The sequence below is a fragment of the Eptesicus fuscus genome, chromosome 3 (genome assembly GCF_027574615.1).
Source record: "Eptesicus fuscus isolate TK198812 chromosome 3, DD_ASM_mEF_20220401, whole genome shotgun sequence".
In the NCBI taxonomy this organism is placed as follows: domain Eukaryota; kingdom Metazoa; phylum Chordata; class Mammalia; order Chiroptera; family Vespertilionidae; genus Eptesicus; species Eptesicus fuscus.
The window spans coordinates 53230511-53244370 of NC_072475.1; the positions used below are offsets into that span (position 1 = coordinate 53230511).

The 13860-nt window shown below is 40.2% G+C and overlaps 1 protein-coding gene across 9 annotated transcripts in view; it reads left to right on the forward strand.

The window, feature by feature from the left end:
- The window catches only part of DLG1 (discs large MAGUK scaffold protein 1), a 248396-nt gene that overhangs the window by 199828 nt on the left and 34708 nt on the right, over positions 1 to 13860 (forward strand). For all 9 annotated transcript variants that reach the window (XM_054713852.1, XM_054713853.1, XM_054713854.1 and 6 more), the window contains 2 exons: positions 5153 to 5329; positions 12276 to 12345. In XM_054713852.1, coding sequence (XP_054569827.1) covers positions 5153 to 5329; positions 12276 to 12345 — 247 coding nt within the window. The remainder of the gene's footprint in view (positions 1 to 5152; positions 5330 to 12275; positions 12346 to 13860) is intronic.

Here is a 13860-nt window from a genome sequence, read left to right on the forward strand (position 1 = left end):
CTTGTTTATATATGATATGACTTATTGTCTCAAAAAATTTTATTCTATGATACATAATAAAAGAAAAACTTTTTTCACTGTCTTCTCATGTTCTATTCCTACCCCTTTCATTCCTTCTACCCTGCCAATGATCTAGGAATCCGAAATGTATCAAATTTTTCTCTCTTTCCACTAATTCTAGCACTATTTATTAACCCTTTTCACTCGCTTGCTTTTTTCTCGATTCCTTTATTCTACTCGGGATTTAATTTTTTAAATACCCCAGATTTTACAAAGCACAGCAGTAGAATAAAAAACTGGAGTTTCTTTTCATAAAACTTATTTATTTGGATTTTTTTATATTTCAAATTTTTGATACATTCAATAACCGTCACACTCAACATCCGAGTGCAAAAGGTTAAACTCTTCTGATCCAAAATTGTTAGAAGTATTTTATATGTAGATACTCACAGAAAGTGTAAAAATATAGATATGTTTTTATATTCTCCTTTTTTCTTTTTCTTGCTTATCCCTATTTTCTAAGTTTAATGTAATTAACAGATGTTGCCTTTAATATCTGATTTAATAAAAACATAAAATTCAAAACATTAGGTTATATTTGTTTTAAGTACATTTAATGAGTCATCTTCACTTTTTGTTATTAATTTTTACTTTTAGAGAATACTTTATTTTTATTAATTATATAAGATTTATAATGAAAAATAACTGCAACTTCCCAGCAATCCCTAGAATTTCATTCCCTAAAACAGTCATCCTCTGTTTTCCTAACAAACTCCCTTGTCTTTACCTCCAAATCTATATATATAAAAAGCCAGCGACTAGAACACTGTAACGACCAGACAACCAGCAAACTGCAGCCAGCAAACCCAGCCTGATCGGAGGTGGGCCAGCTAGCCAACCTCCCTCGGCCCCTCCCCCAGCCGGCCCCGCCCCTGATCAGCCTTCCTTACCCCGATCAGGGGCGGGGCTGGCTGGCTAACCCCCTTGTGGCCCTTCCCCCAGCCAGCCCCACCCCCAATCAGCCCACCCCAATCAGCCCGCAGCCCCTCCCCCCCACCAGCCCCTCCCCTGATTGCCCCCCACCCTGACTGGGGGTGGGGCTATCTGGCAAACCTCCTGCAGCCCCTCCCCCAGCCAGCTTCTCCCCCAATTGGCCCCCCCACTCTGATCAGGGGCAAGGCCAGCGGCTACTACCCATGGCCCCTCCCCCCAGCTGGCCCTGCCCCCAATCGGCACCCCCCACACCAGTTGGGGGCAGAGCCAGCTGGCCAACCTTCCACGGCTCCTCACCCCAGCCGCTGACCCCCAGTCAGCCCCCCCACCCTATTCGGGGGAGGGGCCAGCCCACCGCCCACAACCCCCCCCCCCACAGCCGGCCCCACCCCCAATCAGCCCCCTCACCCCAATCAGGGGTGGCGCCCACCAGCCAATTACCCACGGCCCATCACCCCGGCCAGCCCGGACCTGATCAGGCCCAATCGGGGTAGGCTGGCTGTCCAACCTCTCGCTGTCTCCTCCCAATAGGCCCGGCCCCCACCCGTGCACGAATTTGTGCACTGGACCTCTAATTTTTAAGTAAGATTTACATACTGCTGTTTTCTAATTTACCAACTTTGGACAGTATATACTTACTGCCTTGGTAGATGAGAACTTTCTCATACCAAACCACTCATTCTGTCTCTTTCCCTATTACTCAAACATAGTCCTATCACTTCTAATAAAATTAATAGCAGTTAGTCTTGTGACTATGTAATACCTGTCAATACATAGTCAAGCAGTATATTATGACCACACTTATTTTCTTCTGCAACCCTTCATATTTCCTGGACTTAATAGTTGTCTCATTTTCATTTGCCTAATTTTTTCTATACTTACTATTAAGTGTCTTCCTTTGTCTTTACTAATCTCTTTAGAGTTTGTTACATGATGAAACACACAGTCCCACATACAGTCTTATCAGTTTAGTTTTTCCATCTTTCTGTTCCAACTAGGACTATTTGTTCTATAGACTTGCTGTATAGCTCTCACCTGGGACTTTTCTTTGCCATTATCCTATTCCTTTTGGCTCTGTACTGTGTCAGTATGTTTCCTACATTCCACATTTTCTTCTTTCTCAATTTACTTTTACCTATTTTTGTCAGAGTACATCCTCTAGTAAATTCCTGACAGAAATGTGTGGGAGGTACTTTTTTGAGTCTTTACATGTCTGAAAATGACTTTATTTTGACTTCTCCTTGATGGAGAATTTGGGGTGTTTTCTTCTGCTTCTTGAATTCTCTGCTTTCTAGTCTATTCCTTTTTTCTAGTTTTCTTGTTTCCTCAGCGGATTTTTTTTTTCCTTTATATGTGAGGCTATCTTTAAATGTTTAGTGATCCTTGTTTTCTATTCTTATGAATGGAGAATGAAGCTAGTGGATTTAACTGGAAGATTATTGAATTTTTCTTTGCCCTCTTCCTCTCCATGTCATTCTTTTCTTTGGGGTCATTAAATATCTCTAGAGAAGAATTTTTAATCTCTTACCTGGAGTATAAAACAGGTTGCTAGATTTCAGTTTTCAGTGTGCAGATTTCTTATTAACCCTTTGTTTTCAGCCCAACATCTTCCACCTTCCTACCACATTCTAGAGTACAGAGCTTTTGAATTTCTCTGGAAACTAAACATCATGCCTTCTATGGGTTTGGGAACAGGAAAAGGAACCCGGAGGGTCTAAGTGCTGTATACAGTGTTTTCAACAGTTCTTCTGTTTTCATTATTGTAACTTCTCTCTCCCTACCTAGAAAAAACTGTACACCTCTGATTCATAAGCATTTCTAGGATCTTGTGGAATAAATCTTATTTCAATATCCCTCTCTTCAGGCACTCCATTTAGAGTTCCCTTCACTTTACTAGGTTAAGTTACCATTATCCCAAAAGATGTTAAACACTCTTTTCTCCTGTTGTTGTTTCTCTTTTGTATTTGTCTATTTTTTTTTTCTTTTGGTCACTTTAGTGAGGAAATAGGCACCTATAGCCTGTCTGCCATAGTTAACCAGAAGTCATATGATTCTTATTAGTAATATTTTTAATTTCAAAAGTAAAAAATAGCCTGTCTGGTGTGCTCAGTTGTTACTCATTATGCCATAAACCAGGAGGTCACTGGTTCAATTCCTGGTTGGGCACATGCCCAGGTTGCAGGTTCAATCCCCAGTAGAGGGCGTGCAGGAGGCAGCTGATCAATGATGTTTCTCGCTCATCAATGTTTTACTCTCTCTGTCACTCTCCCTTCCTTTCTCTAAAAACCAATTAAAACATATTTTTTAAGTAAAAAAAAAATCAAAGTACAAAAGGCGACATGCAATATACCATTTGTGAAGCTCTGGAACAAGTAAAACCATACATGATTACATAGTCATTTACATATATGTGATAAAACTAAATTTTAAAAAAAAGGTGAGGGTTAAGGAAATGATAAACACTATATTCAAAATGGTGGTTACCTTCTAAGAGTACTTTACTCTTAATCTGTGGGAATCAGGATCAAGAGGAAAAAATACATTGGTGAACATGAGTTACTGATAACGATTTTGTTTATTTTTGTTGTTGTTGGATAGTAGATTAACGGGTGTTTATTATACTCCGATGATCAATAACTCACATAGATTATTCCATGGGTTCTGTTTTATGAATCAAATATATTAAAAGACAAAGCTTAAGTACAAATTAGGGAATAGAGGTTGGGGGTGATTTCTTTTCTTCATTGCTCATTAATAATATTGTTATATTACTTTTGTAATTCAAAAGATTAATTTATGATAATAAAAATGTTTCAGTGTAGTGTTTTCCCTTTTCTGAATGTCTTCTGGCATTTGTTCTACCTCTTAATGTACTTTATTTTCCTTTTTTTATGTACTTTATTTTCTGTTTTATATTATGTTTATTTGTATCCTCATCATCTTTGTCATCTTTATCTTTGCCATATCTACTCCATTACCTTTTTAAATAAATATTTAATGAGTGAGTGACTGTATCTAATTTTTGTATTATTTGAGGTCAGCTATATTTTTTTAGTAGAAAGACAGTTCCTTAGATTTCAGAATTTATTGATTGGAGTAATAACTTAGCATTTATATCATTTGTAACCTTTATTTTTTCAGCTATAGAATTCTTTTCTTGAGAAATATATTATAAATGCTTTAATATATGTTTAAGCCTTCCCACTTTTGGTTCCCACCTAGTTCCCTCACACCTACTTCCCTGAAAAGACTTGAAAGAACACATTTGAAAACCATTAACTAGTTAATACATTTAGCCATCAAATAATTCCACCCTCTTCAGTTTTACTTGAAGAGATCGGTTCTTAAAAGTTGGGTTGTATGAAATGGAATATGATTTGTGTCCTAATTTTCAGTTGTCAAATTAGAACAAAAGAATGAATAAATTGTATTATAAATGTAATTGCTGGGATCCTTTTCTAAGAAAGCTTTCTAAGAATTTCATTATTTTAAATATTGTACATTAATTAATCAAGTCAAAGGACACAGTATTTTCTTTTTATGAAACTAAAAATACTCTTTAACATTTCCAGTTACTATATTAAATTAATACAATATTTTTTCAAAATATTTGGTAGCTATTAACCATCTGTAGTTATTTTTCAAAATTGTTACTGATTCTGAAAACCCTGTTAACTCAATGAAAGGAATAAATAACTGGCAAAATAATTAGTCTGTTGTTCTAGTCTTATAGTTCACAATTAATGAGTCAAATCTATCAGAGAATTTGTTTTCCCAAGTATGTCCAATCAAAATAAAGAGAAGAAGAGTATCTCTTAATATTTACTTTTGTTTATTAATTTAAAACAACTCTCTAGATTTGTCTTCATTTTAGAATTCAATATAGGTTGTCATTGGATTGTACTAAAGGTATTTTTTAAATTTCTTATACAACACTGAAAGAAATAAGAGTTATACCCGATAACAAACTATTGCTATAACAAGTTAATTTCGTGTTGTTTTTTTTCCTCATTGTCTTATATGTAGTACAAAATTGAGGTTGTGCGGTGATATATTGTTTAATTATTACACAAATTATAAACATTTTCAGAATCCTGTTTATTTACTATTAATAACATCATTATAACAAGTAATTGTGAACTTTTTCTTTTTACTCTAGAGCCCTTTTTGATTATGACAAAACTAAAGACAGTGGCCTTCCCAGTCAAGGATTGAACTTCAAATTTGGAGATATCCTCCATGTTATTAATGCTTCTGATGATGAATGGTGGCAAGCCAGGCAGGTTACACCAGATGGTGAAAGTGATGAAGTTGGGGTGATTCCCAGTAAACGCAGGTAAATATAAGTCCATTACAGTCTTATCACTTGCAAGTTGGGCAACATAAACAGATAAATGCTGTTCTTTTAAATTTATTTTTTTGAGGTGATGATTTTATGCTTGGTTTTCCATATTGTATTTTACAACCATTTTATTTACCTATATTGTAACCAATATCATTTGGGGAGAAGATGATGCCCCCAAACAGAAATTTTTCTAAAGCTCCTACTAGTTGCTAAAAAAACAAAGTAAGTATTTTTTAAGACACTGTGCTATGTATCTATGCCAGTGGAAAGAAAGTTAAAAGCCTCTATAGTTTTCCCATTAAGGTGCTGTTAAAACCTAAATTTTCAGGGCTTCTGATTGTATGAATTACCTGTATTAGATGTAAAAAAATGAAAGCCTTATAAATAAATGCAAAATGTTTAGAAATATCTGGTGATATGTTTCACATCTCTTCTTGTTTAATTTAGAAGTATTCGTGCAATCATGCCTTTCCTCTTTGCTTTTAACCATTTATGATAATATTTCTTTCGTGGATACTTACCAGCTAGTGGCAAAAGTGGTTAAGTGCAGATTAGCTTTAAAAGAATGACTCCAGCCGAAACCGGTTTGGCTCAGTGGATAGAGCGTCAGCCTGCGGATTGAAGGGTCCCAGGTTCGATTCTGGTCAAGGGCATGTACCTTGGTTGCGGGCACATCCCCAGTAGGGGGTGTGCAGGAGGCAGCTGATCGATGTTTCTCTCTCATCGATGTTTCTAACTCTCTTATCTCTCTCCCTTCCTCTCTGTAAAAAATCAATAAAATATATTTAAAAAAAAAAAAAAAGAATGACTCCAGCTTAGACAACCACCTCTAAGATCTGTGAAATGTCTCTACTTTTGTAGGAAAGGTATTAAATAGCAGTTCATAATTCCCCTAAAGTAGTTATTTATGAGATACAATTCATCCACATCTTTGCCTAAAAGTTCTTTTTTAAGTTTTAAGATAGCCAGTAAAAATTAATGATGTGACATTAATGTTTATTATAGACTAGTTACTCGATGTACAAAATTCATGCACATTAAAAGGGAATTAATTAGAGGAAATATTTTAATATAGCTATTTGCCCTTTCTCTATAATGGAAGTGTCAGAGATGAAAGAAAATTAGTAAAATGTATATGAAAAGTTTCCTCCTGTCAGAGTCTGGGGTGCGCCACGGGAAACAGAGTCAAGTCCCCGCCCACCCACATGTGCCTCAAAATCACGCGAGACCCAGACCTGGCCAACCCCACCCCTGTCGAACCCCGCCAGGTGGAGGGGTGCGACCTCAGGTCACCTGGTCTGGCACCAGGGCAGGGGGCATGGCCTGAGGTCCCTGGGCCAGGGCTGGAGCATACCTTGAGGTTCCCCGTCAAGCCCCACGGGCAGGGAGCACAGCCTGAGGCGCAGGTGGGGGGCGCAGCCTGAGGTCTCCCGTAAAGCCCCACATGGCAGGGGGCACAGCCTCAGATCCCCCGGCCTGGCACCAGGGTGGGGGACGCAGCCTTAGGTCCTCTGGCCTGGCGCTGGGGCAGGGAGCGCGGCCTCAGGTCTCCCGTCAAGCTCCACCAGGTGGGTGGCACAGCCTCAGGTCCCTGCCCCAACCCAGCGCCACACAGCCTCAGGTCCCTGCTGATTGCTCATTAAGGCTTGTTACGGGAACTCGGCTTCTACTGTGGGCACAGCCATCTTGTGTTACAGAATCCCTGCCTCCGCTGTGGGTGCAGCCATCTTGACCATTATGGCATGATGGTCAACTTGCATATTCCCTCTTTATTAGATAAGAATAGAGGCCCAGTGCATGAATTCGTGCATGGGTGGGGTCTGGCCGGCTCAGCCCCAATCAGGGCTGGGCCTGTTGGGAGGAGAAGATGGTGGGAGGTTGGCCGGCCCGCCCTGATCAGGGCCAATCAGGGCTGGGCTGGCTGGGCGGAGGGGCCACCGGCAATTGACTGGCAGGCCCCACCCCTGATTGGAGTTGAGGGGCTGATTGGGGGTGTGGCCAGCCATGAGGAGGGGTGGTGGGCTGGCTGGCCCCGCCCCCAAATGGGGTAGGGGGTGCAATCTTGGGCCAGCGACCTGGGGGAGGGATCATAGGTGGGGGGAAGGGTTGGCAGAGGGGAGAGGCTGCAGGCTGATCAGGGTGGTGGGGGCCCATTGGGGGAGGGGCTGCGAGCCATTCAGAGTGGTGGGGGCCCATAGGGGGCGGGGCCAGCTCGGGGGAGGGACTGCGGGGGGTGGGGCGGCCAAGGGGAGGGGCTGCAGGCCTAATGTGGTGGGGCTGGCCTGGGGGAAGGGGGTGTGGCATTTGGCTGGCTGGCCCCACCCTTGATTGGGGTGGGAGAGTCCAGTAGTGGGCAGTACTTATTAGAAGATACTTTTGAGAACAATAACTGGGAAGAATGAAAAAAGAGCAGGTTTGAGCAGAGGAATAAATAAAGCTGCAATGCTGGCCAAGGATCAGCCTCAGCGAACCACATAGAGAGCTCTTGGGTCAATGGGGAAAAAAGGAGACATATGTACCTGATCGGGCCAGTTCTCTGGCCACAGTGGGTGTCATAGCGACCAGTCGTTATGGTCATTATATAGATAGTTCATTCACTTCAGGTCAGGCTTATGATGTAACAACTTGTATTTTTCTTGTTAATAAGTTGTATTTATAACTATTTTGTTGAGTCTCTATAATTGATAAATATGCCAAATCATATACCTATTCTAGGCCTCTATGTGTAATGTGTGTGTGTGTGTGTGTAGAAGTTGAAGAGTAGAAATATTAAAATATTACAGAAATATGTAGTTATAGTTTCAGGATTTATGACTGTTGTTGGCTATATAGTTAGCAACTATTTACTTAGATTTTATATTTGGTGGCAACTCCTCTTTTAGCAGTGTAGCCCTCAGCATAATTTTTTACCTGAAATATAATACAGTCTTCTTTAAATTCAAAAATGCTTACTCTGTGCCTTATTAGGTCAATAAGAAACCTCACATCTTATATATTAAGGTCAGAGTTCAGAAAAATTGTTTTATCCCTTGGCTCTTCATATCTAACTAGAGGCCCGGTGCACGAAATTTGTGCATGGAGGGGGGTGTCCCTCAGCCCAGCCTGCACCCTCTCCAATCTGAGATCCCTCTCACAATCCAGGACTGCTGGCTCCCAACCGCTTGCCTGCCTGCCTTCCTGATTGCCCCTAACCGCTTCTGCCTGACAGCCTGATCACCCCCTAACCACTCCACTGCCAGCCTGATTGATGCCTAACTGCTCCCCTGCCAGCCTGTTTGCCCCCAACTTCCCTCCTCTGCCGGCCTTGGTCACCCCTAACTGCCTTCCCCTGCAGGGTTGATCGCCTCCAACTCCCTCCTTTGCAGGCCTGGTCCCTCTCAACTGCCCTCCCTTGCAGGCCTGGTGCCTCCCAACTGCCCTCCCCTGCTGGCCATCTTGTGGTGGCCATCTTGTGTCTACATGGGGCAGGATCTTTGACCACATGGAGGCGGTCATCTTGTGTGTTGGAGTGATGGTCAATCTGCATATTACTCTTTTATTAGATAGGATAGAGGCCTGGTGCATGGGTGGGGGCCAGCTGGTTTGCTCTGAAGGGTGTCCCTGATCAGGGTTCCCTTGGGGCATGGGGTGGTCTGGGCGAGGGGCCTGTGGTGGTTTGCAGGCCAGCCACGCCCCCTGGCGACCCAAGTGGAGGCCCTGGTATCTGGAATTTATTTACCTTCTACAATTGAAACTTTGTAGCCTTGAGCATAGCCAAGCCTCCTGCTAGCTCCGTGGCCGGCAGCCATTTCTGTTTGAGTTTATTATCCTTCTATAATTGAAACTTTGTAGCCTTAAGCGTAGGCCTGGGCCAGCCAGGGTGTGTGGAAAGCTTTGCTTCTTCCATTGTCGGGGGCAACCCTAGGCTCCTGCTCTTTCCAGCTCTGTGGCTGCCACCATTTCTGTTTGGATTTGTTTACCTTCTATAATTGAAACTTTGTAGCCTTGAGTGGAGGCTTAGGCCTGCAAGGGCAGGTGGAAAGCTTGGCTTCCTCTGTTGCCTGGGAAACCCAAGCCTCCCTCCTGCTCTCTCTGGCTGTAGCCATCTTGGTTGGGTTTATTTGCATACTCGCTCTGATTGGCTGGTGGGCGTGGCTTGCAGGTGTAGTGGAGTGATGGTTAATTTGCATATTACTATTTTGTTAGGTAGGATAAGGCTTTACTGAAAGAAGTTAGTAAGTAACACAGCTGACTGGTGGAAAGAGATTTTTTTCATTTTGTCTAAAAATTCTATAAGGTTTATTTTTAAAACTAAAAGCGATGTAAGACATATCTTGAGATCTCTACAAATAGCTTTCTTTCAGGAACAGTATTTACAAATAAACAAAATTTAAGTCACTCAATATTGAGTGAACGAGATAATGATTAGAAGACAAAACCATTTTGAGTTGTAAATGTTCACTCACTAAATGTTAGTTTGCAGTGCCCTCAATAAGTGTCTAGGCAAAATTATAAATCATTATTCATGTCACGAATCCTCAGGATTGCTCTGGAATAGTAAAAAACTTAAGTTTTAAATCTATGACTGCTGCCCTGGCCAGGTGTTCAGTTGATTGGAGCATTGGTACAAGGCAACCAATGGATCTTTCTCTCTCTCCTGTCTCTCTAAAAATTAATAAAAACATCCTCGGATGAGCATTTTTTAAAAATCTGTGACTACTAAGGTTCTTCTTTTACTGTCCCCCAGTAAAAACTATATTGCTACATAATAAAGAAAAAATATAGAAAATGCATTCATTCATAGACTGTTTTGGTAGGTTTTTCTGCTATATGCCAACATAATTGCTATGCTGATATCAAGGATTTATAAAAGGTTAATTTACATGAAATTTTGCAAAATGCATATTGGTATTATAATGTACTTAAAACATTTGTTATATTTTTGTTTGCTTGGTTCTTTTGAATAGGTAACACTTTAACAAGGTTCAAAATTCTAAAGATCTAAAAGCTATACCAACTCCCTCTTAACCCCAGGCAGCCATTTCACTTTCATAGGAATAACTTAGGTTACTTGTTCTTGTATATCCTTCCAGAGATACTTTAAAACTGTTTTGTACACTATACTTGGTTAATTTATGTATTTATGCAAAAATGTCATTGGAGTTAAAACTTAGTTTTTCTATTTCTCACCTTATTTTTAAAATTTTCAGAGCTACAGAGAAATAAGCACAAGAGAAATGCAAGAATAGTACAAGGGACACCCACATATCTTTCACCTACTTTCATCAAAATTATTGACATTTTGCCCCATTTGCTTTCTCTCTTTCATGCTTAATATTTTTTACTAGAGGCCCGGTGCACGAAATTCATGCACGGGGGTGTGTCCCTCAGCCCAGCCTGCACCCTCTCCAATCTGGGATCTTTCTCACAATCCAGGACTGCTGGCTCCCAACTGCTCACCTGCCTGTCTTCCTGATTGCCCCTAACCACTTCTGCCTGCCAGCCTGATCACCCCCTAACCACTCCCCTGCCAGCCTGATTAATGCCTAACTGCTCCTCTGCCAGCCTGTTTGCCCCTAACTGCTCTCCCCTGCAGGCCTGGTCCCTCCCAACTGCCCTCCTCTGCAGCCCTGGTCCCCCCCAACTGCTCTCCCTGCAGGCCTGGGCCCCCCCAACTGCCCTTTCCTGCAAGTCCGGTTGCCCCCAACTTCCCTCCTCTGCCGGCCTGGTCACTCCTAACTGCCCTCCCCTGCTGGCCTAATAGCCCACAACTGCCCTCCCTTGCAGGCCCGGTCCCTCCCAGCTGCCCTCCCCTGCTGGCCATCTTGTGGTGGCCATCTTGTGTCCACATGGGGGCAGGATCTTTGACCATATAGGGGCAGCCATCTTGTGTGTTGGAGTGATGGTCAATTTGCATATTACTCTTTTATTGGATAGGATAGAGGCCTGGTGCACGGGTGGGGGCCGGCTGGTTTGCCCTGAAGGGTGTCCCGGATCAGGGTAGAGATTCCCTTGTGGCGTGGGGTGGCCTGGGCGAGGGGCCTGTGGTGGTTTGCAGGCCGGCCACGCCCCCCAGCGACCCAAGCGGAGGCCCTGGTATCTGGGATTTATTTATCTTCTATAATAGAAACTTTGTAGCCTTGAGCGGAGCCAAGCCTCCTGCTTGTTCCATGGCCACAGCCATTTTTGTTGGGATTTATTTATCTTATATAATTGAAACTTTGTAGCCTTAAGTGGAGGCCTGGGGCGGCCAGGGTGTGCAGAAAGCTTGGCTTCCTCCATTGCCAGGGGAACCCAAGCCTCCTGCTCTCTCCGTGGCCGCAGCCATCTTGATTGGGTTAATTTGCATACTCCTGATTGGCTGGTGGGCGTGGCTTGTGGGTATAGCTGAGTGATGGTTAATTTGCATATTACTCTTTTATTAGATAAGATTGTTGACACAATTGCAGATGTCCCCCATTTTCCTCTCTTTTGCCCTTCCTCTACTCAGGTCTTCATTACATTATAGTCTGTGTCCATGGGCTGTGTATATAATTTTTTTGGTTAATCTTGTCCAGTCCACCTCATTCCCCTCCTCTTCACATGCTTAATTTTTAGCATATGTGTTTCATGCTAAACTAATGTTTAAACAAAAAGAAAAAAAAGATAATATCTGGAAAATTGCTAAACTTTGAAGTCTTATAATAATTTCAGTATAATTAATGGAATTGAGTGCATATATAAGTACACATATATATACTGTATTTTGATACTTCACAAATATTTTTTAAATCATAAAATAGGTCCTGCATTTTATTTTTTAGAAATTCTAATTAATTTTGGGATGCAAACCTAGATGGCTTCCTAAGGTTTTAGAATATAAAGATGCCCTATATTGAGGTATCCGTTCTGATGAATTGTAGTTAGACCCTTAGATGTATTTGGTCTACCTAAAAAATAATATTGGCTACTTTGACAGGGTTGAGAAGAAAGAACGAGCCCGATTAAAAACAGTGAAATTTAATTCTAAAACAAGAGGAGACAAAGGGGTGAGTATATGCAATCTCTTATTTCTAGAAATTAATAATTGAGGATAATAGACCTTTTTATCATTCTTGTTTGAGCTACATTATTTAAAGTGAGGATTTTGCCATGAAAATTACATGCAGCTTTGGCCATATTGCTTTACAATAGTAGATATTTAAGTAACTTATTAAATTAAAGCACCCATTTCACAGACCTTTTCAAATTAAAACTGATTTGATTTTTTTCTTAACATAATTTTGGTCAAGGTTATTTTTACCAGTGATATTAATTTAGTCTTCATTCACATGTTCACTTACAAACTTGTGTTACCAAAATTAATCATGATAGTTAATAAATCTGCTGAAAAAATAGGCCTCCAAAAAATTATTAATGAAATCATAATGTCTATTTTTGGGGGGATTTTGAATAAATTCAAGGAAATTTTCTTGTTCTCCCCTCTATTCCTAATACGAATTTTTATTTTGAGAAAATAAAGAGACAGTCAAGAGGAGGAGTTTGTAGATGGTCAAAAAATATACCAAAATTCTTTTAGACATATTTTAGACATGTTTTTGTTTTTATTTACTTTAAGTGTTGCATAAAATGGCTGTCAATAGATGAAAAAGATCTTACAGGCTTTGTCCTGTACTATATTTATAATTACTGCAATAGAATATTTTAGCAAAAAGGCTGATGAAAGAGCTGAATTTCAAAATGTATTGAAAATACTATTTGTAGCAATGTTTTCTGTTTTGTAGGGTTTTTTAATCTAAAGCTGAAGTTTTATACATCTTTTGATCATATTTCAAAGGAATGTAAAATTCAGCAAATAAATTAACCCTATTTTCTGTACATCTCTGATATAACTAAGTACTCAAATTTAAAGCTTTAAAATTTAAAAGAAATATGATCCTTGACTAAAGAAATTAAATCTGAGTAAGTTGCATAATGTATTCAATTATTTTAGGAATGATAAATTCCATTAAAATTAACTTGTAGTTTTCAGAAAATACAAAATTATATAGTGTGACCTGAGGCAATATTTAAAATAGAATTTTTTGGAGGAAAAAAATTTCAAGTAAATGCTCAGGATTTGAAATCTATACAGTGTTTTTTGTGCTTATTTTATATATGTCTTTTAAAATAATTTAGTAAAGTACACTGTCAATGTATTTAAAAAGAGGTTGCATGTTGTAACTTTTCTTTTATACTGTAAGAGGTTAACTGAATTAACGACATATTTAAATCTTAGTCTTGTTTGTTGACTGTAACCAACTTTATGCACAGTCACTGTGTTCTAACACAGCACCAAAAGTATGCATGATACTGAGTGGGGTAAAAATACGCTTGCCATTGATACAGAACTGCATTTCTTTCTGTAACACCATTTCCCATTCTAAGTTCTTCTTTTTCTTTCCTTACATGGTTTATGGACTTTTATTTCCACTACAGACTTATAACATTTCAGTTTCTCATTAATATTTTTAACATTCATTGAACTATTTTGAAATACTACATATGGAGATAATATATTTAGA